General features: G+C 41.8%; 1 protein-coding gene across 3 annotated transcripts in view; it reads left to right on the top strand.

Moving 5' to 3' along the window:
- LOC119655368 (band 7 protein AGAP004871-like) overlaps positions 1-13,494 on the top strand; it is a 42,326-nt gene extending 28,832 nt beyond the window's left edge. The window contains exons 1-5 of one of the 3 annotated variants that reach the window (XM_038061232.1): positions 2,733-3,010; positions 12,462-12,612; positions 12,666-13,031; positions 13,109-13,274; positions 13,337-13,494. In XM_038061232.1, coding sequence (XP_037917160.1) covers positions 2,980-3,010; positions 12,462-12,612; positions 12,666-13,031; positions 13,109-13,274; positions 13,337-13,447 — 825 coding nt within the window. In that variant the 5' untranslated portion in view covers positions 2,733-2,979 and the 3' untranslated portion in view covers positions 13,448-13,494. Of the gene's footprint in view, positions 1-2,732; positions 3,011-3,576; positions 3,909-12,461; positions 12,613-12,665; positions 13,032-13,108; positions 13,275-13,336 lie in introns of those variants that run through there. The other 2 variants (XM_038061231.1, XM_038061230.1) reach the window with 2 other exon arrangements.
- The last annotated feature ends 10,393 nt before the right edge of the window (positions 13,495-23,887 follow it).

Genomic DNA, 23,887 nt, shown 5'->3' with positions numbered 1-23,887 from the left:
AACCATAGATAGCGACTGGACGGACGACATTGCGGTAAATCTTAGATTTGAGACGTTCGTTGATACGTCGATCACAAAGAACACCAGTTGTGGAGCACCACTTCATCCAGGTTGCGTTAATGCGTGAAGCAATTTCATAACGCAGTTCTCCATTGGCTGATAGCGTTGACCCGAGGTTTGTTGGTAAAACTTCCGTGCCTGGTGCCCTGTATTTTTCGAGTTCACAGACTTGTTGGTTCTCTCCGTCTGTTAAGTCACTTCTTCGCTCGACGGAGTTCGTGATAAGTCTCCGCGCGTGCCAGCGTTCTTTGAGAATGCAACATTACTGTTCTGTTTCATTGCTAGTTTCCTTTCATCGTCAAACCAGCCTTTCCGACTTTTCTTGTATCAATGATAACGTTCTTCAGGCGGTTGTAAAGATCATTTCTTGATGCTTCATCTCCAGGACATCTGTTGACTGCGGTTATTGCGGCATCTATTCCCCTTTATAGGTGTTACTTTCCCCTGATTGTCAGAAGGAATTCTGGGTGGTATAGTAATTCGAGCTCACAGCACTATGCCAACTAGATTGTGATCCGAGTCTATATATATATATTTATTCTTTTATTCATCAAGGCTGAGTGGCCAATTTAGTTGAAAGTGGTCCCGTCTGGAGAAGCCCATGTATGTTTGTGGACCGCTTTCGGCGCAAACCATGTACTTCCAACAACCGTTTCGTGCGATATTGCTAACTGAATAATCCGCAGTTCGTTATCGTTGGTATCCATATGTTAGCTATTGGAGCCCACGTATCGCCCTCCCTACTTGACTGTTGAAATCTCCAAGTATGATTTTGATATCATTCTTGGGACAGGCTTCGAGGGTCTGCTCAATTGCCTGGAAGAAGGTACCCTTCTCCGACTCTGCAGTCACCTCTGTAGGGGCGTGAACATTTGTCAGGCTTATCGCAGTGTGCATAGCTTATCACTTATATTTTTAAAGCCGATAACAGCAGGTTTTAATTTTTTTGGCACATGGTTTACTGGATGGCCGCTATAATGTATGGTATAGTGACTCTTTTCTAGGAAACGGGTCCCTGTCCACAGCATCTCTTGTAACGTTGTTGTCAAGTTTTTAGTCGCGGGAGACTTCGCCTTCATCCTTCTCTGCCTGGAGTTTTTCATTAAGAAAGAACTCCCAGCGATCACCACGTGGAGGTGGAGATAGGCATTGGTAGTAGAGCAGGTAGTGTTGGTTCAGCAGGGGTTTCCCAGGTTTTATGCTCCATCGTGGGTACCAATCCACGTTTCGCTCTAGGACCTATACTAGCCTTTGACCGCATAGTCTAATTGACGACTTAGATGAAGTAATAATTCTAAAATTTGAATTTTAACGATTATATTATTTTTGAACGAACTTGAATTATTCGGCTAAGTCGTAACCAGTGTAAGATACATGCCACCACTGAAAACTACCTTTTTAACTTTGCTTTCATGTAACTTTTCCGATTCTCACAACACTTTTTGGTATTGGGTGTATTTTAATGCGAACCCAACGCTGCATGGTATTAGGCCACGTGAAATTTTTGTACATGACGTGAGTGGAATCTGAATTGAATAGGTTGAAGAAGAAGGAGGTTGTTCCATGGTATGGTTTTGTATATAAAGTGAGTGGGACCGAAGTGCCCAAAAGAATCTATCCAGATTCCTAAGCCTGGTTAGCATAGAGACATGCACTTTTACACTATTTTGCAAATCTTCTTCAAAGAGAAAGTCAGGGTAGGGGCTAGGCTATTTTTAGTTGATGTCAGGAAAAGGGCAAGACGAGCCTGCACTTCATATGCAACTCCCCACCGACTTAGACCTCAGGAGAAAATACCTAGGTATTGGCTTCCCTAAATGAGACATCCTCTGTTTTTCAAAAGTGTCGTAGGCAAGTAGTGGTCTGAATAGGTATTCGCAGGATAGTGCAGTGAATCTAATAGACGAGGCCTGAATGCTCCAAGCTACGACGTTCTTTCAACTGAGCTTGATTTATGCTGGTGTATATCTCTAAATGAGTTATCGGATGGCGGTAACAGTGAATAGGTTACACACTAAGAAAGGTAGGAAAATCGTTAGTCTAGTAAGTTGATTATCCTTGAGTTTTATGGCGCAGAAAGACTGGGGAGTGCAAATTAGGAAAGTTTTAAAAAGCAAATTAAAACATATAAGCTGGGATGGATAGAGTTCTCAGCGCGTTTAGCATGCCCCTTGCTGCTGTGGGGTTTGCTTAAACCTCATTTGTGACAGCTTGAATATGCTTTTAAATGCTGAATACAGAGGATTTGGTTTCAGTGCCGCATTTGAGTGAATCTAGCTTAAAAGTTTTTAAATTGATTCGAGGAAGCAAAGTGCACTGGTTCCTTTGAATTCTACACCAATTGCAACCAGTGAACTGCAAATATAATCCCTTAATGTATATATTATCATTAAACTACGCTCCTCTCTCTATTTATAGATACAATCCAAACTTTTCCGACATTTATTGACACATTTATTTTCATCTTTAATTTAAGAACTATTCCGTGGTCCGAAATAAACATTGTTTTCACAATATGCTCCAATTGAACATATACCAGCGTGAAGAAATCCAAAGCAAAAATGAAAAGATAAAAAAAGTCTGATCCGATCAGGGAGAGGGGAAAAATATCAAAAAGAAAACTTTTATCATTCTCATTCTCGTAAAGAACGTGATGTTCTATCCGAGAAAGCCAAAGAGGTGGCCACGGCTCCGCAATATTCACAGCATCATCTCATCATCACGGGAAAACGATTTCCATCCTCAATCATAGCCTCATTTCGTTTGTGTGTATATAGAAATATCACTCGTTCAGGTGAAAACATTGGTTCTCGCACGTAATAATTTTCCATTAATTTCCCTTTGGGGGTGGCTTCTGTTTATAACGTGCCAATGGTGGTAATATTGTGTAAAGAAAAGTAAATATTTTTTGTATCGCTGATGGGTGGCAATTATCGAAGCTATTGTGGCGGTACGTATTTTTGAGTATTTATTGCTGTTTTGTTTAAAATTTGTGTTACCAGGATGTTTGTGAATGAAAACGGCAGGATTAATGGTGTTTTTATTCGTCCAGACAGTCTTTGTTTTCTTATACTCACCAGATCGAATCACTGACAGCCTTGTTTTTCATGAAACTATGGTGAAATCAGGTTAAAATGAAAATCTGCATATTTGAAAAAGATAAAACGACTCGGGTTTAACCCCCAACCCAAAGCTCCTGAATCGTACGGCAACTCCAACGTGCAAATTAAATCTACTTAAATCAGTGTTCATTTCCAGCTTCTCAAATCCAAGATGTAACTAAACAGCACGTATGAGCATCCTCTGATTTTGATTACTATAGACTTTGAGCATTTCCTAAGAATATGCTTGGAAATTATCTCGTCTTCGCGCACAAATAGTGGGTGGATTGGAAATAGATTAATTGCTCCGAATAAAGTACCACCTATCTGTATCTTTCTTTCCTGGAGTGGAGAAAAATAAATGCCAAGAGCCTTTTTCCAGTTGAGTAGGAGCGCGTTTACGCATTCGAGCGCTAACTATTGAATTTTATGGAAATTACTTCAATTGAAGATTTTTTTGCCAAAGGCCGTTAATAAATAAAAAAGTTTCTTCGAGGCGCCAAATGTGTTCAAAGTAGTTAAGTGCGGAATTATGAATATTTTCTAGTGATAAAATTTTAATATTTGAAAGAAATTTTCCCGATTTAATTGACTTAATTGAAAAAGATAAGGCGGAGGAGATGGCTCATAATTTAGTCTCGTGATCTTATAATTCAGTCCCGTGATCTTATCAATAAATGATATCTGAAATAATGGAGTTCGAATGCCATAAAACAACATCAGGACGATACGAGTGCATTATCCAGAGTAAGAAAAAGTTAAAAGTTTTATTGAATTAAATTTACTTTCTTGCCTTATTTTTTTATTAATGTAATAAATTCTTTGAGTGATTTATGGTTACACTGTGACGATTCTGATAAAGCTGTAATGCGTGGAAGGGGCCAGATGGAAAGAATCTTGAGTGAAATTTAATTTTATATTTGATAGTAAAAGTAAGGAATGATAAATGGACTATACATATTTTGTTGACAGTGGGAATGTGATTTTTGGCTCGTGGCCCTAATGAAAATGTTTAAATATTTAGTGTAAAACATTTCTGGATTTATTCCTCGTGTCGCTTCTGATTTCTGATCTTTCCTTATGTGAGTTTCTAAACACAATTTTTAATGTTTTGTGTAAAAATTGGCCTGGGTATGCCAGATTGTGGGATTTTTACCCACTAAAATTGTTCCCAACTCCCCCCTACCCCGTGGAACCACCTTTAGGTATTACATCACGGGGCGGAGTTAGCTTACTTTAGCTAGGTCTTTTTCCGTCTTCCAGCGGGGTTCGTAACCGCGCCTTCCTCACTTCTTCTGCTTTTCGCAGTCTTCCTGGCAAGCTACCATTCTTCGGACAAAATTTTCCGGTGATAGCACTCCACCTAGACTTTCCTCTAGGGTTCCCCTTTCTTCCACAAACCTAGGACATTGGAAGAATACGTGCGCTGGGTCCTCTGGGACCCTGTCGCAGTTTGAATAAATAGGTGAGGTGTCCAATTTAAACCTGTACAGAAATGACGGTATCCTTCATGGCCGGTGAGAAACTGGGTGAGATTATAATTGATCTCCCCATGCTTTCTCTCCAGCCACTTCCCGATGAAATGGATCAACCTGTAAGTCCAACGACCCTTTTCTGACTGGTCCCATCGCTGTTGCCATCTGCTTATGGATATCTCCCTTTCGGTTTTTCTAACCTGCGATAAGGGAGAGATGGACCTGGTGTTATAAATGTTCATCATTTCGGTTGCCGTCAATTGGCATCATTCCTGGGATGACGAACGCTGCATCGTCTGAGACGGTCCTGAAGGCAGAACCCACCCTTAAGGCTGTTCTTCTGTAAACCGCACTCAGCTTATATGCATTGCCTAAAATTTGCAGCGCGTTTCCACTCACCGGCGTGGCGCTTAGTGATGAGGACCGCTTCCGTCTTTTCCTCAGCGAGTGCCAGTCCAACACTCTCTAACCAAGCCTTAACAGCACTGATTGCTTCGCTTGAGTACAACTCAGCATCCTCGAGATTAGAGTGAAATTATGCGGTGTTTCCAACGATTAATTAATTGAAGTAATAAAAACTTGTTGTTTCTTTTCCGTTGGTGTGGGTATTTTATTCTTGTTTGTACTGATGAAGGGAACAAGTGGTTCCCGAAATATCGGTTTTTGCAAGAATAAAATACCCACACCAACGGAAAAGAAACAACAAGTTTTTATTACTTCAATCCTCGAGATGCTTTGCGATCACAACCAGTGCTATATCATCGGCGTAACCCACCACCGTGGCCTCCTCCGGAACCGGAAGCTTAAGTACATCATTATACATGATGTTCCAGAGTAGTGGGTCCAGTACAGAGCCCTGTGGGATACCCGCGGAGACAACATACTCCTTGGGTCCATCGATATTACACCAGAGTGTTCGCTAGTGCAAGTAGCTATCGATAATAGCGGCGAGGTAGGTGGGAACACCAATCCTCGCCAGAGACTTTCGAATAAGGTTCCAATTGGCGGAGTTGTATGCATTGCTCACATCTAGGGTCACCACCACAGAATATTGGTTGGTACAACCCCTTCCGTGAATTGCATTTTCGGCCAAGCCAGTAACAATTTTGATAGCATCAATGGTTGATCTGGGTTTACGGAACGCATGCTGCCTATCTGAAAGGCCCCCTTGGTTTTCAACGACTGGGAGTAATCTATTATAAATAATCCGCTCCAACATTTCCCCATAGTAGAAGACATATGGGTCTATAGGAGGGGGGTTCCCCTGGCGGTTTGCCAGCCTTAGGCAGCAGTACCAGCTTCCGCCGCTTCCATGGTGCAGGAAAGATACCCTCGGACATGCACGTTTCGAACAGCTCCGGGAACATATCCGGTCTACATTTGACGGCAAGTTTGAGGGCCTTATTCGGTATGTCCGTCTGTCTGCCTGTCTGTCTGTTTGTCACACGCATTTTTCTCGGAGACGGTTGTGGCGATTGACACCAAAGTTGGTGCAATGGTGGGAACTGTGAATGCTCATGCATACCGTGTGTTTCCTAATTCTAGGTCAAATCTAAGGGGGGTCCCCATTCATGCAAAAGGGGGGTGCACATTTTTTTCAAAAAATATATTCATGTGGGGTATCAGTCTTGGCCAGTACTTTCCAAAGCCGGTCTTAGTTTTGACATTTATTGGAATGGTGGGAAGTGAGGGGGGTTGAAAATGATCATTTCTTTAACAGGGCCATTCTCAGAAACTACTCAACCTAAAAATCTGAAAAAATCAATGGGAGAAATGCACATTCAAATGTTTAAAAGTAAAAAACATGTAAAAGAAATACGCAAAACCTTTCATAGGTGGAGCGTCCAGCTTCCCATTTCCCGACTTGTTTCTCTTACGATTCTTTCCTCTTTCTTTCTTATCCTTAACCTCCTCAAGACCATCTTTTCGTTGATTTTGATTTAGGGTATACATGATAGGGAGAAAGGTTACTACTTCAATGCTCCGAAATAGTTCAGGGCTTTTAATTCTGGTGCTTATGAATATTGATAGCTGGAATAGACCTAACATTCTTATTGACCAATTTGCTTCCCAATATGAATCCACGTGAAAGGTGCTAAAGGCAACTCACTTTTTACTGATAGCGTGATTAATTCGATTGAGCGCCCTTCTAGCTTGCGAGGCGCTTCTAGCTTGCGATGCACTTGTCAGTTTGCTATGAATTTAGTTCCATTACCGTGAGTAATATTATGGGGCTAGTATTTCCAAGGGGGACCTCCTTTTTTCGATTTTAGCACTGAACCGCGGAGCACTATGCACTCATCATTAGAGAGTGGGGCTTCGGATGACGACCGCAGGCAACTTTAAGGGCCGTCTTTTAGTTCATCGTTTTACTTGATCTTGTTGCCGCAATTCTATGAAAAATGAAACCGTCTGTGCTATCTCAACCATAGAATTTTTTTACAATCTATGCTTGGAAATTTTCCAGCACATAGTGCATTGGAAAACGAAGAAATATCAGCTAAATTGCTCCTTGTAGTACAGTACAAGATGACTGATCGGATCAAAAGGAGGTCGCGAGTAGTCACTTCTCCTCGTTTGGCGGAGGCACTCCGAGGCAAAGTGAGGGTGAAACAGCATGGACGGAATAGGGACATCTTCAGCCAACTGTCACCGTATTCTATCAATGTTTCATATCACTCATCGCATCATCCCGACAAACTAGACAGAATATGAAACTTTCGAAATAATTTAACAAAGAGATTCCCGTTTCATACCAAGTTAAAGAAGGACACCCTTCAGAAGCTCGGAAGACCATCACTTTCAATTCAAAGTGGCAAAGGATCAGATATCCAGAGTTTTCTGGGAGGCAAGTGCAAAGACGAACACAGAAACGGCAAATCCATGAGGTACACTTTAAGAAAAGACTTAGATAAGGTAGGGTAGGAAAAAAGGATTCCTAATCCGCTTGCTTTCGGGTAAAAGGTGTGTAACTCAAAGTTTGAAAAGTGATGCCAAGTGCACGTGGGTTCTAGCTAGAAACAAAGTCGTGAAACTAATGCATCTCAATCCGACATAACAAAAAAAGTTGGTAGTTGGAATAGACTACCTTCCACAAGTTCGTTTATTTGGTAATCAAACAAACGCTTTGTCCCACGTTGGGCGCTATTTGTTTCAACTTGGAAAATTCGCAATGACTAAAAGATCATCCGAATTGTCCACTGTTTTCTGATCAAGAGCTATTTAGAGCCAAAGATCCATGATTCAGCGTGTGAGCAAGCGGATACCATCTGTACAATCGAAGTGATTACCAGTCGTCAGTTCAGCAATGTTCCATGGCACTCCTTACTTAGACTTATCTGACGATTCGTATACATCGATTTTGCAACAATCTCATGATAATCAACCCTGATATTGACAATGCTGTTTTTCTTATGGTCTGCTTCCATTTTTTTGTCGGTTAGATCCCACTCTATGATTCGAAATTATGATATGTTTGCTTGAATACTTTCACTTCCATAAAGTCCCACATTCTTTGATTACTTCCCAACTGAAATCAGACAGTTAACTGTAATACGAGCTTACGTTGCCGTAGATACACTGAGAAGACAAAGCATTTTATCATACATAATGCTCCTCAGCAGGGATAGTAATACGGACTCTTGGGGGACATCTGCTTTCACAGTATACTCTTTTATACCAAGAGTGACAGAGGTACTCAACTTAGCCAAGGTTTTCAGGTACTGTGGTATCCAATGTCGGAGACTGAATGTAAACCTCTACTTCAGGACATATCTAACATTGATTGTATGATGTCCAACTCCGCATAGGTTTCGATTAGAATTTGGGCTTCGAAGTCCCCAGTTCTATATACCAAACACCTGCTACCCTGCCTCCACAACGAGCATCGTGGATATCCGGTATAGTTTTTCATGACTTTCCTCTCCGAACTTTCTGAACCTGCAGGTTGGTGCTGGGGAATGGAACTGCAATCACGGCATTTGAAACATCCTTTCAAAAATACTATACTTGTTCCCATTGTCTGCATGTGGCCCAATTTGTCGGCTGTGATAACCAATTTTACTGCTGCTTTTACTGTCGAACTCATAATAGCGTCCGTATCTCCAAATTCCTTTCTCGTTGCTTTATCGCACTTTGCACCTCTATGATCAGATTCCTTTTCTAATGCGAAACGTGGATTGGAATCCACGATGGAGCTTGAGGGGGGGGGGGGGATGTTATGCAGTGTAGCAATTACAGAGATATTACGTTGCTGAGTATACCTTGTTAGGATGGCCCCATATGCCCAGAACATCATCGGCTCATATCAGGGAGGGTTCACTCCAGGCAAATCAATAACATACCAGATTTTCTCTGTGCGGCACGCGATGAAAAACTGTTGGAATATGGTTATCAATTGCAGCATCTTTTTGTCGACTTCAAGGCCGATCAAATTGGGAAGACTGATTAGGCTGACTCTTACCATTGTATGAGGCAAGATGAAGGCATCAGGATCACTTTTGAGATCATTCATCTTCAATGCCGGTCGAAAACAAGGAGATGCTCTATCGTGCATCTTCTTTAATCTGGTCTTGGAAAAAGTGATCAGAAGGTCCTTTCAACTATTGACCTTTGTTGACGATGTTGGCATTGTATGAAGAACAAATAGAGATGTACAGCCTACCTTCCTACAGACTGAGCAGACGGTGGGAGATCTTGGGCTGCAAATTAATGAAGGCACACAGTATATGGTGGGACTAAGGTTCAAAATTACAACCGACGTGGGTTATTAGCAAGAAAAAATACGAACTCTTGACTGCTTAACTCTAGTTAACAGAAATTGATTGGTCCACGTGAAAGTGCAATAAACTATTTTCAGGAAAATAGCCATACACAATTTGTTCGTAACGTGAAGCTTCTTTGATGAAACCGGTATTTCTTGCACAAAAATTGGTGACGTAGGCATCGTGAGTTGGATTTCAATATGGAGGAAACAAAAAAACAAACAATTTTCCTTTTTTTTCTTATTGAGCATTAGTTCTTTCCACAATCTTCAGAAGTTAAGCCATAATAGAAGTTTTTGGAGCGCTTCTTAAAGGCGGAGAATGTGCAGGTTCTTCATTGTGACGAACCCTGTTAACATGCGCAACTGTATATGAAATAAAGGATTGCTCTTCTTTCCAAACATTGACAACCGATACCACCATCTAGATTTTTCAAAGTGACAGTTGGTGAGAAGGCTCCACCTTCCACTTTATGTAACTGTGAGCGCAAGCTTTCAGCATCTTCCCGACAATATTTTACAGGGTTATCACATATATTTCCATCTGTAATTGGTAGATGGAAGTTCTTCATTCAAAATTATATTAGGCCAGCGTACCCAGATGATATACCACAGATAAGTATTGCCGAAGCCTTGGAGCTTTTGAGTAACAGTCGTAGTCACACTCCATTTTCTGCTATTAGTTCCTTTCATCTTTTCAAAAGGGCACTCAGATACACTCCCTGTTCACGCTGTCCAAAGCCTTTTTGAAATCGATGAAGAGCAGATGAAGAGGAGATCTAAGTTCCGCGAACTGTTCTAAAATGATCCTCAGGATATAAATGTTCCTCTGTCGATCAAGCTTGCAAGATGGTCCTTTATACGTTCCAGGATTACTTTAGCTGTTATCTTTGCGATGGCAGGGAATACGCAGATTCCCTGCCAATTGACGCACTCAAGAATGCATTTTATAGGAGCTTTAACTATCATCTCTTACTTCCATTTTCTGGGAAAGATATCGCGTTTCCAGGATTTCTCTATAAGTGAAAATAGAGCCGCAGGAGCAGCGATGAATAGCTCTGCTGGGAGGCCGTCAAGTCCATTGAGTGCAATAATGACCAAGATGATTTCACTTCTGTTTTGAGGCGCAGTCGGTATCCGCATGGTATGATTAGCCATTTCACCCATCAGAGGGGGCTTCTACCTTTTCAGCTCGCAGTTATCATGAATGAACTGTCGACCGTTATGTGATGTGGTTTATGGTTCTGAAATTGCCGCTATCTGCGGCATTTTATATTTCCCTGGTTGCGCAATATTACATTTTCTTTTGTCATGATGCACACTGACTGCCCGGGATTTTTCATGGTACCGCAGCTCGAGTGCGTGCGTAGCTAGTGAGAAAAGAGCATTTTCAATACTAGTCCAATATTCTCACAAGGATTATTCAAACCATTTGCTGTCCAATGAGAAAGATAGCTCCCCCATTGTTGGATTGTTAACTAGCTTGACCAAACCAAGAGCTATCAACTACAAGATGCTTGAAACCAGAGTAATCACTAGACGTTCGTCTCCCTGAGAATTTTTAAACTCTAAAGAGACAAGGACGAGGTTAATGGTGCATATAACATCTTGGAGAGGTTCAAGGAGCATATAACATCCTGAACAGTCTGTGCCCTTGAGCATTTATACATTTCTCTTATGAACCGATTACCTGCCTAATATTTACGTTCCTAAATTTTCCTTTTATTGGCTCTGCAGTGCGAAACTGGTTCTTGGTGTCCAGATGTCTTCGTTTTCATTCTCGTCGGCCAAGTGATTACTCCTATTTGATCATGATAAGTGCGTCGCTTGAGAGATCAACTGGGAATTCATTGGTTCTACATGGAGTGCCCACTGAAGCTTACGAAAGTTGATTTTGATTACAGCGGACAGGGCTGCAGCTGGATTCGCGGCCTTAAGTCAGCTTATGGCGAATGTCCCTATATCTGCTAGGAGACATCCCCTTATGGGAGCAATGAAGTCGGTTTTGTTCTATGTCGCGGAGGTATGCACTGATGCCTTTGACAAGGAGGGGCAACGTAAGCGCTTTGCTCAAGTGCAGGGGCGGGGAGTTTTGTGAGTGGCGTCTGCTTATCGCATCGTCTCCGAACCGGCTGTGATGATGATCGCGGGAGTGATCCCCGTTGTCCTCCTTGCCAAGGAGCGCAAAACTATCTACCGCCGTAAGGGCGAGAACTTAAGAGAGGTGGTTGCCCGTGAAGAACGTCAACGCACCCTCACCGAGTGGCAACTTTCTTGGCAAAATGAGCCAAGGGGCAGATGGACCGCGCCGCTCATCGACAATTTAGACCCGTGGCAACGGTGAGATTGATTTCTTCCTTACTCGACTTCTAAGCGGGCATGGAGGTTTTCAGTCTTACCTGCACAGGATTGCGAAGGCGCGATCTCCTGATTGCGTGTTCTGCAATGGAGTGGCGGACGATGCTGAACACACCTTTATCTCTTGCGATAGGCGGGACGGCTTTGGTCAGCAGCTTTATGCAGACACAGGGGAGATCTCTCCAGATAACATTGTCAGAGAGATGCTGAAGAGCGCTGGCAGCTGGAATCGCATTGTGCATTATGTTCTGGCTCTTCTTATTTCGAAGAATATTGATCTCAACCGGTAAGGGGTTCCACAAGTCTCTTCCTCCCCCCTCCTTCCTGTGGGTGAAAGGAATTGCCTGATTTGAAGGCTCCCGGAAGAGCGGGAGAGCTAGCCCGAAGTAATGTGTCAAACGGTTCCAGGCTAGTTGGCTGATAACAGGGAGAGGGTAATTTTATATTTTTCGAAGTGGCGTTGCTTAGTTGAATTTTTTCCTTGCCTTTGTAGTGCAAATAAACACCCCTTTCCTATTCTGCCAGGTTATCTGATTAATTTGGGAAATTTAGTTTGTTGCAAAGTGGGGTTCATCACACATCCATAAATTATGAATTTGCCTTTCATACCTTGAAATAAGATTTACCACCAGGTAGCATTTTTCAAACGAAACGTTAAACTAAAATATAAATGACATAACAATTTTGTTTTCCTTATCATTTCAGCCGAAGATGAGAACATGGGATGCATTGAGGTCCTTGCGACCCTGGTTTCAATTATAGTCATGGTCATTACTTTCCCAATTTCAATATTCATCTGCTTCAAAGTAGTATCGGAATTTGAACGAGCAGTCATATTTCGTATGGGACGCCTAAGGTTTGCCAGTCTATCATGGAAATTATCCTCAATTAATGACCATTTGCTTTCAGGAGTGGCGGTGCACGAGGTCCCGGAGTATTCTTTGTCTTGCCTTGTGTCGACGACTACTGCAAAGTAGATTTACGAACAGTGTCTTTTGATGTCCCTCCACAAGAAGTCTTATCCAAGGACTCAGTTACAGTCTCTGTCGATGCAGTTGTCTATTATCGTATTAGTGATCCTTTGAAGGCGGTGATTCAAGTTGCTAATTATAGTCACTCTACTAGATTGTTAGCAGCGACCACTCTACGAAATGTTTTAGGTACAAGGAATCTGTCAGAGCTGCTTACTGAGAGGGAAGCGATCTCTCATACTATGCAAGTTTCACTAGATGAGGCAACAGATCCGTGGGGAGTGAAAGTTGAACGTGTTGAAATGTAAGATTTATTGCATAACATTTGTTATCTTTCGACTTTGATGTAAATGTTTATTTGTCGCGTTTGCTCATTTGTAGAAAGGACGTGTCACTTCCAACTGCGCTTCAGCGTGCAATGGCTGCTGAAGCTGAAGCAGCTCGAGAAGCTCGAGCCAAGGTAATCGCCGCTGAAGGTGAAATGAAGTCTGCGCGTGCTTTGAAAGAGGCTTCCGAAGTTATCTCCGAAAGTCCATCGGCGTTGCAGGTAAAATCTTTCGAGAATAATTTATATTAATTGTATTGACGATGATTGTTTTGAATTTTCAGTTGCGGTATCTTCAAACACTCAACAGTATTTCGGCAGAGAAAAATTCTACAATTATTTTCCCATTGCCAATGGAACTTCTTTCGCCATTCCTGAACAAAGCTCAAAAGTAAATGTGTTTTTTGAGCAAGGGTCCAAAATAAATAAAAGTTATATTAGATAAAAGTTTTATCATTGTTGCTGCGAATTTCATAGGAAACTTTACTAGAAATTTCCATCATATCTTCAACTTTATCTGAAGAATTTTGTTTTGGGATCTGTGATACTTTGCATTGAAGTTGATACCGATAACAGTTCGCCCTGCCAAAAATACCCCCTTCCACCAACACGTATGGAGTTGAAGAAAGGTACAGGTTGTTCCGAATATATCGGTTTATGGGAACTAGAATAAAAAATTAGTAGGAAATAGGAAATCAAATTGTGTCGTTATTTACATTTAATTTAAGGGCTAGGAACACGGTTGACGTACATTTAGTTAGGCTGATCTAAGATTTTCTGCGTATAGTCCACAATGATTTTCATAGTCTTAGGGTTAGTCACATTTTCCATAAAACTTTTTTAATTTACGTCACAGAGGAGTACGAATATATGTTGAATAGAAGGCAGTTTATCCACTGGTTGGCAGGAAACTCATTTATTCCACAATCTCCAATGCATTTCGTTACAAGTGTTGTTCAGTGTCCTCGACATTTTTCTGGGGCGCTGCAGTCCGATGTCTACCGTTGGCATTTGAAAGTCTTCATCTTTACTCTTCTTAGTCATTGAATTGCATCCCTGAGCTAGATATGGCCTTGATTTTTGTATAGGCACGTGCTCATAGTAATTTTGTAAGTGGTGTCCTGTGGGTTTGGATACGCTCCTGAATGCAGTTTCCGATAGAATTTCCAAAAAGAGGCAAGGACTATTTGCGGTTTCCTTCAGGGCAGATGCTACTCAATAACCTCAGCTCTTCCCTGGGAGCAGCGTGATTGAAGTGGTTTGCAGATGTTATACGAACGTAAATCTGTAGGGGACGTTATGGTCAATGCCATCGTAAGCCGAAAATAAGTGATTAACAGTTGATATACCTCAATTTGCAGCACTGTTTCTGTACCCTAGTACTGCCCAAAAATATCAATAGTATAATGTTTTAATTTTCGATACTGTCAGATTTATGGCTAATTTCCATTAAAGTTAAATGCATTCTCTTGCGGTCCTCATTTCCGCATGATTATCATGTATTAATTCACTATCCCCATAGGACTATTTAGAAGTATTATTTCACGGGAAGGGACCTGGCCACTGTTTTATTCGATGTTGCTATAAATTCATTACACATTCTAGTATGCAATATGCCATTTCAGGGTGCTGGCCAATGGCCCCGCTCATACCCGAGTCACATATAGTAAAATGGTCCACATTACCCTGCTAACAAATAGCTTGCTTCGATCTTCCGATGTTAGGCGTGATATTTGAAAGTCAAAAAGCTAGCCTTTGTTACCATTTCATACCCACAATCTGACCGCCTCTTAAACCCTGCTCCGGAAAAGATCATTAGCCTAACTATTTATGTTTTGAAGCAACCTTTGTTGGCATTGTTTTTTACTATCGCCTTCGCCTTCTCCTCTGTTTGTCAAGTTCAATTTGACCATTCACAGTCCTTTCATTTTATGGCCGCACACTATAGTCAAACACTTTATAACACATCATGTTCCATAAAAGGGATCATCATTCTGCGGAATCTCCAAAAATTTCTAACTGGGCTGGATATTAGATTGAATCCTGGTTGAGCGACCCAAAATGGGATTTTGCTAGTAAAATCGACTTCTGCATTTTCCATTGGGTAGGAAATATCACGTATGATTCAAAAGGGGCAGTGAACAAACTGGGTTTAATTTTAACAGACTAAGTACTGTTTGAAACTCCGTCCAATTGCGGAGTTCTGTTGGCATGGCAGCAGCCATGTTCACAAATCTCTCTCACATAGTAACTTTTTAGTGGTAGCAGTTATCGAGAAAACTTTGTGTTCCATTAATGACTGAAGTCCATGCTTGTCTTGCTGTGGAAGGGTTGCTATTAGTTTTATTAACAGTCGCGGGTATGTCGCGGGTACCATGTTCATTGCAGCTTTACAGTTTTTTGGAGCATTTTTTATCATCATTAACAGCGCAACAACCGGTATCCGGTCTAGGCCTGGCTTAATAAGGAACTTCAGACATACAGATTTTGCGCCGTGGTCCACCAATTCGATATCCCTAAAAGCTGTCTGGCGTCCTGGCCTACGCCATCGCCCCGTCTCAGGCAGGGTCCGCCTCGTCTTCTTTATCTACCATAGATATTGGCCTTATAGATTTTCCGGGCTGGATCATCCTCATCCATAAGGATTAAGTGACCCGCCCACCGTAACCAATATAGCCGGATTTTATCCACAACCTGATAGTCATGGTATCGCTCATAGATTTCGTCGTTATGTAGACTACGGAATCGTCCATCCTTATGTAGGGGGCCAAAAATTCCTCGGAGGATTCTTCTCTCGAACGCGGGCAATAGTTTGAAATTTTTCTTGCTAAGAACCCAAGTCTCCCAGGAATACAGGAGGACTGGACTGGTAGTCTTGTGCAATAAAAGCTTTGACCCTTTGGTGAGACGTTTCGAGCGGAACAGTTTTTGTAAGCTGAAATAGGCTCTGTTGCTGACAACAACTGTGCGCGGATTTCATCATCGTAGCTGTTATCGGTTGTGATTTTCGACCCTAGATAGGAGCAATTTTCAATGGTCTCAAAGTTGTAGTCTCCTATCTTCATTGTTTTCGTTTGACCGCTGCGATGCGATGTTCGTCCTTTTGGTTTGGTTTTGGTGTTGACATTGCCACCAGATATTTTGTCTTCATCATCATCATCAACGGCGCAACAACCGGTATCCGGTCTAGGCCTGCCTTAATAAGGAACTCCAGACATCCCGGTTTTGCGCCGAGGTCCACCAATTCGATATACCTAAAAGGTGTCTGGCGTCCTGACCTACGCCATCGCTCCATCTTAGGCAGGGTCTGCCTCGTACAGTAAGAGCTTTGACCCTATGGTGAGACTTTTCGAGCGGAACAGTCTTTGTAAGCTGAAATAGGCTCTGTTGGCTGACAACAACCGTGCGCGGATTTCATCATCGTAGTTGTTATCGGTTGTGATTTTCGACCCTAGATAGGAGAAATTGTCAACGGTCTCAAAGTTGTATTCTCCTATCCTTTTGATATTTTGTCTTGACTTCATTAATGTGCAGCCCAAGATCTCCCACCGTCTGCTCAGTCTGTAGGAAGGTAGGCTGTACATCTCGGGTTGTTCTTCTCATGATGTCAATATCGTCAGTGTAGGCCAGTATTTGGGTGGACTTGAAGAGGATGATGCTTCTCGAATTTACATGGGCATCGCGAATCACTTTCTCGTATTCGTGTACAGTTTTACCCTCGCTATGCAATAATAGGCGGCTTTAAAGTCGATGAAAAGATGGTGCAACTGAAGTCCATATTCCATCAGCTTTTCCATCGCTTGCCGCACAGAGAAATCTGATCTGTTGCTGATGTGCCTAGAGTGAAGCCTCTTTGGTATGGAACAATGATGTTCTGGACGGATGGGGTTATCCGGCCTAGCAAGATAGTGGAGAATATCTTATAGATGGTACTCTGCAACGTGCTGCCTCTATAATTGCTGCACTGGTGATGTCCCTCTTTTTATGCATGAGACATATAATGCCTCTTGCCAGTCGTCAAGCATTGATTCACTGTCCCACACCTTGAGCACAAGTTGATGAACCACTTGGTGTAATTGCTAGTCATGTGGCCTATCAAATTAAAGGTCTCGGTTAGTTCTTTTCGAAGCCGGTCTTAGTTTTGCCATTTGTTGGAAAGGTGGGGAGTGCGAGGGGTTGAAAGTAATCATTTTTTTAACGGACCCATTCTCAGAAACTACCCAACCGAAAAATCTGCAAAAAATCAAGGGGCTGCCACTATATTGCGCCTAGGCTCCGAAATACCCTTTGTGCCGACACCTGTTAAGATAAAGTTAATAATAGTACATTACTATAATTTTTGGTAACTGAGAGGGAAACCCCCCTTAAGTTCACCATAGAATCACGAAATTTTGCAGCAATATAGGCTATAGCATAGAGCATGACCTTGCCAAACTTGGTGAAAATCACACTATTACCAACAAAGTTATACTAGGTCAAAACGGTCGCTTCTGTGCAAATTCAAGCCTTAGAATGTCAATATCACTTGAAAGTGGATATTTTCACATAATATATGCATATATTACGTGCTACATACTAACGGGACAAATGCACACTCAAATCTCGTCATAAAAGAGATACGCAAAACCTTTCATACCTGAAGCGTCTAGCTTCCGGTTTCATCTGTTTCATTTGTGAAGTCAGTTCTCCGCTCGCCCGAGTTCGTGATAGGTCTCTGCGCATACCCGCGTCCTTTGAGAGTGCAGCATTACTCGGTAGGCAGCATCCGTTCCGTTCTGTTCCAAGCTTACATTCATTGTTAAACCAGCCATTACCATTCCTTTTGTGGCTGGGGACAAATGCGTTTGTGGCCGAATTTATGATAACGGGGGAAAAATATGTTTGTGGCCGTATTTATGATAACGTTCTTCAGGTCATTTTGAAGATCATTTCTCGATCTTTTGACTGCGGTTATTGCGGCATCCATTTCCCTCTTATAGGTGTTGCGGAGGGCTGTGTTGTGGATAGCTTCAGTGTTAACTCTCACCGGATTGGGCGTTGTTGTTATTCGAGCTCAGAGCACCATGTCAACGAGACAGTGATCTGAGTCAATATTGGCCCCCCTATATGATGACATTGATCAAGGCTGAGAGGTGGTGGCGTTCCATCAACACGTGGTCAATTTGGTTGAAAGTGGTCCCGTCTAGAGAGGTCCATATTTGTTTGTGGACCGGTTTCCGCACAAACCAGGTACTTCCAACATCCATTTCGTGCGACACAGCTAATTGAATGATCCGCAGTTCGTTGTCATTTGAATTTTCGTGTAAGCTATGGGAGCCAACTGTTAAACTGGCTGTTAAAATCCCGAAGTATGATTTTGATATCATATCTGGGACAGCTTTCGAGGGTTCATTCTACCGCCTCGTAGAAGGTATCCTTCTCCAACTCTGCAGTCTCTTCTGTATGGGCGTGAATGTTAATGAGGTTTATATTTCTAAACTTGCCTTGCACGCACAGAGTGCATAGCCGTTCTCTTATGTTTTCAAAGCCGATAACAGCAGCTTTCATTTTTTGGCTGACTAAGAAACCTACTCCGAGCACATGGTTTACTGGATGGCCGCTATAGTATGTGGTGTAGCGACTCTTCTCCAGGAAACCGGTCTCTGTCCAACACATCTCCTGTAACGCTGTTACATCAGCCCTATATTGGGACATGGTATCGGCTAGCTGCTCATCAGCTTCATCTCTGTACAGGGAGCGCACGTTTCATGAGCAAATGCGCAAATCGTTATTCCTTTGTCGTTGCCGGGTTCGTCGTTGTATAATCCGTCCAGTCCGAGGCTCCTGTTGTGGCTTACGTTTCGATCACATTGCTCCCAAGACAAAGGTCAGGCAGCGTCTGATGAGTTGCCTCTGCCCTAGTAAGAAACCGTAACGGTCTTCGTTTTTCTTTTAAGTAGTCGAAACATTTAAGGAAGGATGCCATAGTCCCTTCAACTCCACCTCGTCCTCCGTACAAGTCAGTACAGACAACGTCGCTAATAACAAGAAGAAATAATATCGATGACAAGAGGCACCCCTGGCGAACTTCACTTTGTATCTCAAAATTCTCTGAGATTTTGCCTTTACCTACAGCACAAGACATTCTGTGCTATTATATGTCACTCTGATAATGGCAATTAAATTTTTAGGAATGCCCCTCTTGCGTGGAAGACGCCAGATACACTTCTTGGTCACACTGTCGATAGATTTTTTGAAATGCAGAGCAGTTGCAGCAAAAATCTAATTCCTGCGCCCTATTCCAAAATGATTCGTAGGGAGTTGATATGGCCAATGCACTCTGTTGATCAAACTTTCGAGATGTTCTTTGATGCATTCTAGAATTATTTTATTTATTATCTTTGTGACAGGGAACATGCAAATATCCCTTCAACTGTCACACTCAACACGGGTACTCTTCTTTGGAGTCTTAATTGTCATTGCATTCCTTAACCCTTGGGAAAGATCTCGGACTCCTAAGTTTTCCATGCGAGTGAAAGTGATTTGTGGAAAATCTACAGAAACGCGGAGAGACCTTTGAGCCTAGTGGCTTTACTCCGGTTCAGTGCATTGACGGCCGAAATGGTTTTTCTTCTGCTTGGAAGAACAGTCCGTATCCGCATGTAATGGTGACTAATCATTTCATCATAAGAGCTGGTTTCGCACCGGTCGTGATACCGTTAAAAATCGTAATGAAGTGTTCCTTCCACATCTGTAGCTGCTTATCATCGTGGATGACATATCGTCATTTAACTTCTATCGTTTCGTTATGTCTTATACACTTCTGCAATCATTGCGTGCAGCAGTATCATCCGCTTCTAAGACTGGTGCAAAAAAATAATTTACTTTTGCCACGGCCCTTCCGTTCATCTCTCGTTCAGCTCTCCTAATGTCGAGTGACAGCAAACGGTAAATGCGGTCGATGTTGGACCTAGGGGGTCGCGACTGTCTACTTTCCAGCCCTGCCAGAAGTGGCGGATGCAGTACGCAAGACAACGTAAGCGACCATCAGATGGTGATCCGACGTCAGCGATCCACAAACTTCTCACCATTGAGCAAGGTGTCTTCAGAGCCCACCTTTCATAATCCAATTACCCATAACGATAACAATGCCACAAGAAATTATCATTTTCCACTATATCGGATGATTCTGTTGATGCATAGCACTGTAGAACATTAACGCTCCCTTATTTGGACCGGAATCTTCCAGCCCATCAGAAACCGGCTCCCAAACCAAGAGAGCGCGCCTTCCGGTTGCCATTAGAAACAACCCGACATCGGATTCGCATCTGCAACCACTCGGCTTTCCAGAGTAAGGAGCACATCACCGCAAGAGAAAAAAGAGTATTCTCCAGAATCCTATCGTCTTACTTCGTTAGGCCCAGAATATGCAGCTTATATCGTTGGATTTCTCACTCGTGTTGGACAAGGTGAGCATTCAGGCGACCCTCAATACTGTTGTTGAGGAGTGAGCGTACATTCCAGAAACCATTCATAGTCCGTTTTCGATAGCCAAAGATCTTTGGGCTGAGGTCAGTCCCTATCCGAGAAGTTGACGTTTTAGTAGCAGTAATGTTTCGAAATTTGCAGGCTGCTGTCCTACAAAAATGCCCATCCCAGAGTGAAAAATACGATTATTATGCGCATATGGCAAAATAAATAACTCACTGACTCAAAGGAGCAATTTATCTTTTTTTTTTTTTAAATATAATAATAATAAAGACAGTCAGTACAAACAAGCCCTCTCTCTTCAATATCAATTTAAAATTTAAAAGTAAATAAAAGTTCCTTCCTTTGCAGATTAAGCAGTATTCATGAACGGTCGACCTTCTGGAGAGAAGTAAATTGGGAAGTAAATTATCAATGAAAATGGTGGATGATAGAAACCATCACTCCCCAAAGTCTCAAAGTCTAATGGCCTGCAATATTTAGTTGTCTATATCTCTGACACACAGAGAGAGAATATCATGCCTTACGATAAATACAAAGCTGACTAATTTGAGACCTTGCCAAACATCGTTATCCAGCAAGTAACAAACACAGACTTCACAAATCAAAAGAGATCCCCCTGCGGTTAATTATACATTGAGTGAAGCCGTACTCACCAAAACTCATTTCACCGTCGAAATTACATCCTTACTGTCAAAAAAACAAAAAAAAAATCCCTTATAGCCGTCATTTTTCTTCTTCTTACCAGCCATTTATCATCCAAATGTATGCTTCCATTAACAGCCCGCGTCAAACATTTTGCAATACTTGCACACGTCCATAAAACATTTGTCAAGATTGCAACAGGTATTCTATCAAACTCCCAGGGATCCTTTCAACTCATACTCCAACCAGAGATTTATGGTTGTATCATTCTTTTTCCTCTCATCTTTGGGGTTTTGCTTGAAATTGTTGAAACTTAATCATTTTCTCGCCTCTAGCCTTTCAGCTAGATATTTTCATTGTTCGTCGCCACATCCTGGCATGAAGTGGAAAAATAATACAAAAAAAAGATAAAAAAACCTTATGGTATCTGTCCTGTTGAGGGAGAGGAGATTTAATCGCGGAAGGATAACAGATTTTGTCTGACTCCAAGGCGGCGTATTTATCATGCAAATGAATGAGGTTAATGATTTTTACTTGCCAGGCTTCGCTATGTAAATGAGGATTTGAAGGGTTAAGTGGTTTAGATGAAAAGAATTATATGTCGGGGGTGGATTTGAATAAAGAGATTATTTTTATGGAAAATTCTAACGAGGAAGGAATAATTATAAGGTTTCTGCTCTTCTGTTTTTTTTTGTGTACCAAGATTTTTCATAGCTGAAGATAATGTAAACAAAAACAAATTGAAGATGCATGACAGTAAGTCCTTAGGACGACGTGATCTTTCATGGCGCAGGATATTATGGAGTCAGTATCTCATTATGTGATTTTGGGCAGTTTTAAAGCTATCAATTTTTACATTTTCCGTTTTAGGTCCAAACATTGTACTCAAAAATTAATTTGATCCTTAACTCGACAATATTCATTCGTTGTTTAATGCAGATTCTGTCCATAATCTTTGAACATGGGGAATAGTTTTCCAATCCTTAAGAAGTAGTATATGGTGCGGTATAGCTCGCCCACCTACGATTTTCCAAGAAGTTTGCACTCCTCCTATACTATCCTACGTCACATAGGTCTAAACCGATTCGCTCCCCGGCCATCCTGGTGCAGTTGAATCCCTGTCATAACCTGTAATGGTATTGTGACGTTTTCTCAATATGTGGTTTATATATTGACTTTTTTATTTCCTTTCTATCTGTCATTCTGGGCCTCTCACCAATAAACTTCTGCATTTGAAGAAGAAAGCCTGCAGCTTTTGGGTAACAGGGGCCGTCGATTCTCGTATACTATTCCCATATAGTAGCAGAGAGAGAACATTAGTGCGAAACAGTTTTGACTTGTCGTTGATGTTGGGGTAGCTGCATTTCCTGGTTTTGGTACATTCCAAACAATACTTTATTTCCTAAAGTGAAATATCCGGTCTTGATCCTTGGTTGACGTAGTTCGAACCATCTTACATTTCTCTATAGGAAATCGAGATCATCTCTTGAATTTTCTCGGTTTTATTCACCTCCGTTTCTTTATCTGGACTCGTGTGAGTTTAAAGGAATGGAGATTCGATTGCACTCATCCACGTTGAATAATTGGTGCATTGTCAACGTAGGTGCTTTGACACAGCCATATTACTCTGGCATTGAAGTTCCTGTTGATAGTCACAACTAATAAATATTTGTTTTTACTGAAAACTTTTTTTTTCACTCCAGATTTGGCCGCTTTGTTTGAGTCCGTCCGTTTTTAAAGTTTTCCAAAGCCTTTTTTAGGTTCAATGAATGTTTCCATTTTAGGTAATTCAGCTTCAGTAAAGGATAATCCATAACTACTCTTCCTTCTCTATGGTGTTATAATATGAGCTGGGTCCTTGGCTCCGTAGCTATCAGTTAGGGGAAACATGATGCTAACTAGTAATGAAACCCCACGTTAAAATGTGACTATAGTGCGTGACTATAGACGGGAACCGATCTCCAGTTTCAACCAGGTTTGTATCAGTAAAAAGGGTGTTCTGCCAGGATCAAACTATTTTTCCCAGTAAAACCATTTGATTCGATTGTGATGATGCCATCATCAGATGAGCTCAATGACGGAGAAGGTGAGTCTTGTTGGGGCACAGTTTTTAATGGAAGCAGGATTTACTGAATTTTGCTAGGATTAGAGTTTTACCCACGGACAACCAAACCGCTCGCTTACAGACCACATATTGTGGGGGGGGGGATTGCATCGTCGAGTGGCGCCTATGGTATAAGCAGGGGGAGGATGAGAGCTCGTACGAAACTCTTAGGAGGCATTGGTCCTTCCTAACAATGTGTGAGTTGGAATAACACTGAAAACAATCATTAAGCTGTCATCGTTTGACGATGCTTTCACTAACTTCCAGAGGAGTAACATTGAGTTACATACCAGAAAAGCCTTAGAATAATCTGGGGGAGGCCCAGGTTGTTTGGGAGTTTTCCTGTCGGTGTTCCTAAAGCAAATGTAAAGAAATTTCAAATTCACAAGCGACGGGTGTTTGCGAGCTTGGGACTGCTACAAGTATTACAACGGAAGACTCCCCAATTTAAGGGATGTGCAGTCCACAATACTTTTATTTAAAACATAGACACTACCGTGTAAATCTTACAAATTAGTAGCATTGAGAAGCAACCACATCACTAAAATACTATCGGTGAACTTCGGAGCTTTCGGAAGAGTAAAACCACAAGGACATTTCTCAAAGGAACCCCTGAAGG

The sequence above is a fragment of the Hermetia illucens genome, chromosome 4, assembly GCF_905115235.1.
Source record: "Hermetia illucens chromosome 4, iHerIll2.2.curated.20191125, whole genome shotgun sequence".
Taxonomy (NCBI): domain Eukaryota; kingdom Metazoa; phylum Arthropoda; class Insecta; order Diptera; family Stratiomyidae; genus Hermetia; species Hermetia illucens.
Note: the sequence above shows the minus strand (reverse complement) of the source record. Positions and strands in the feature narration are given on the sequence as shown.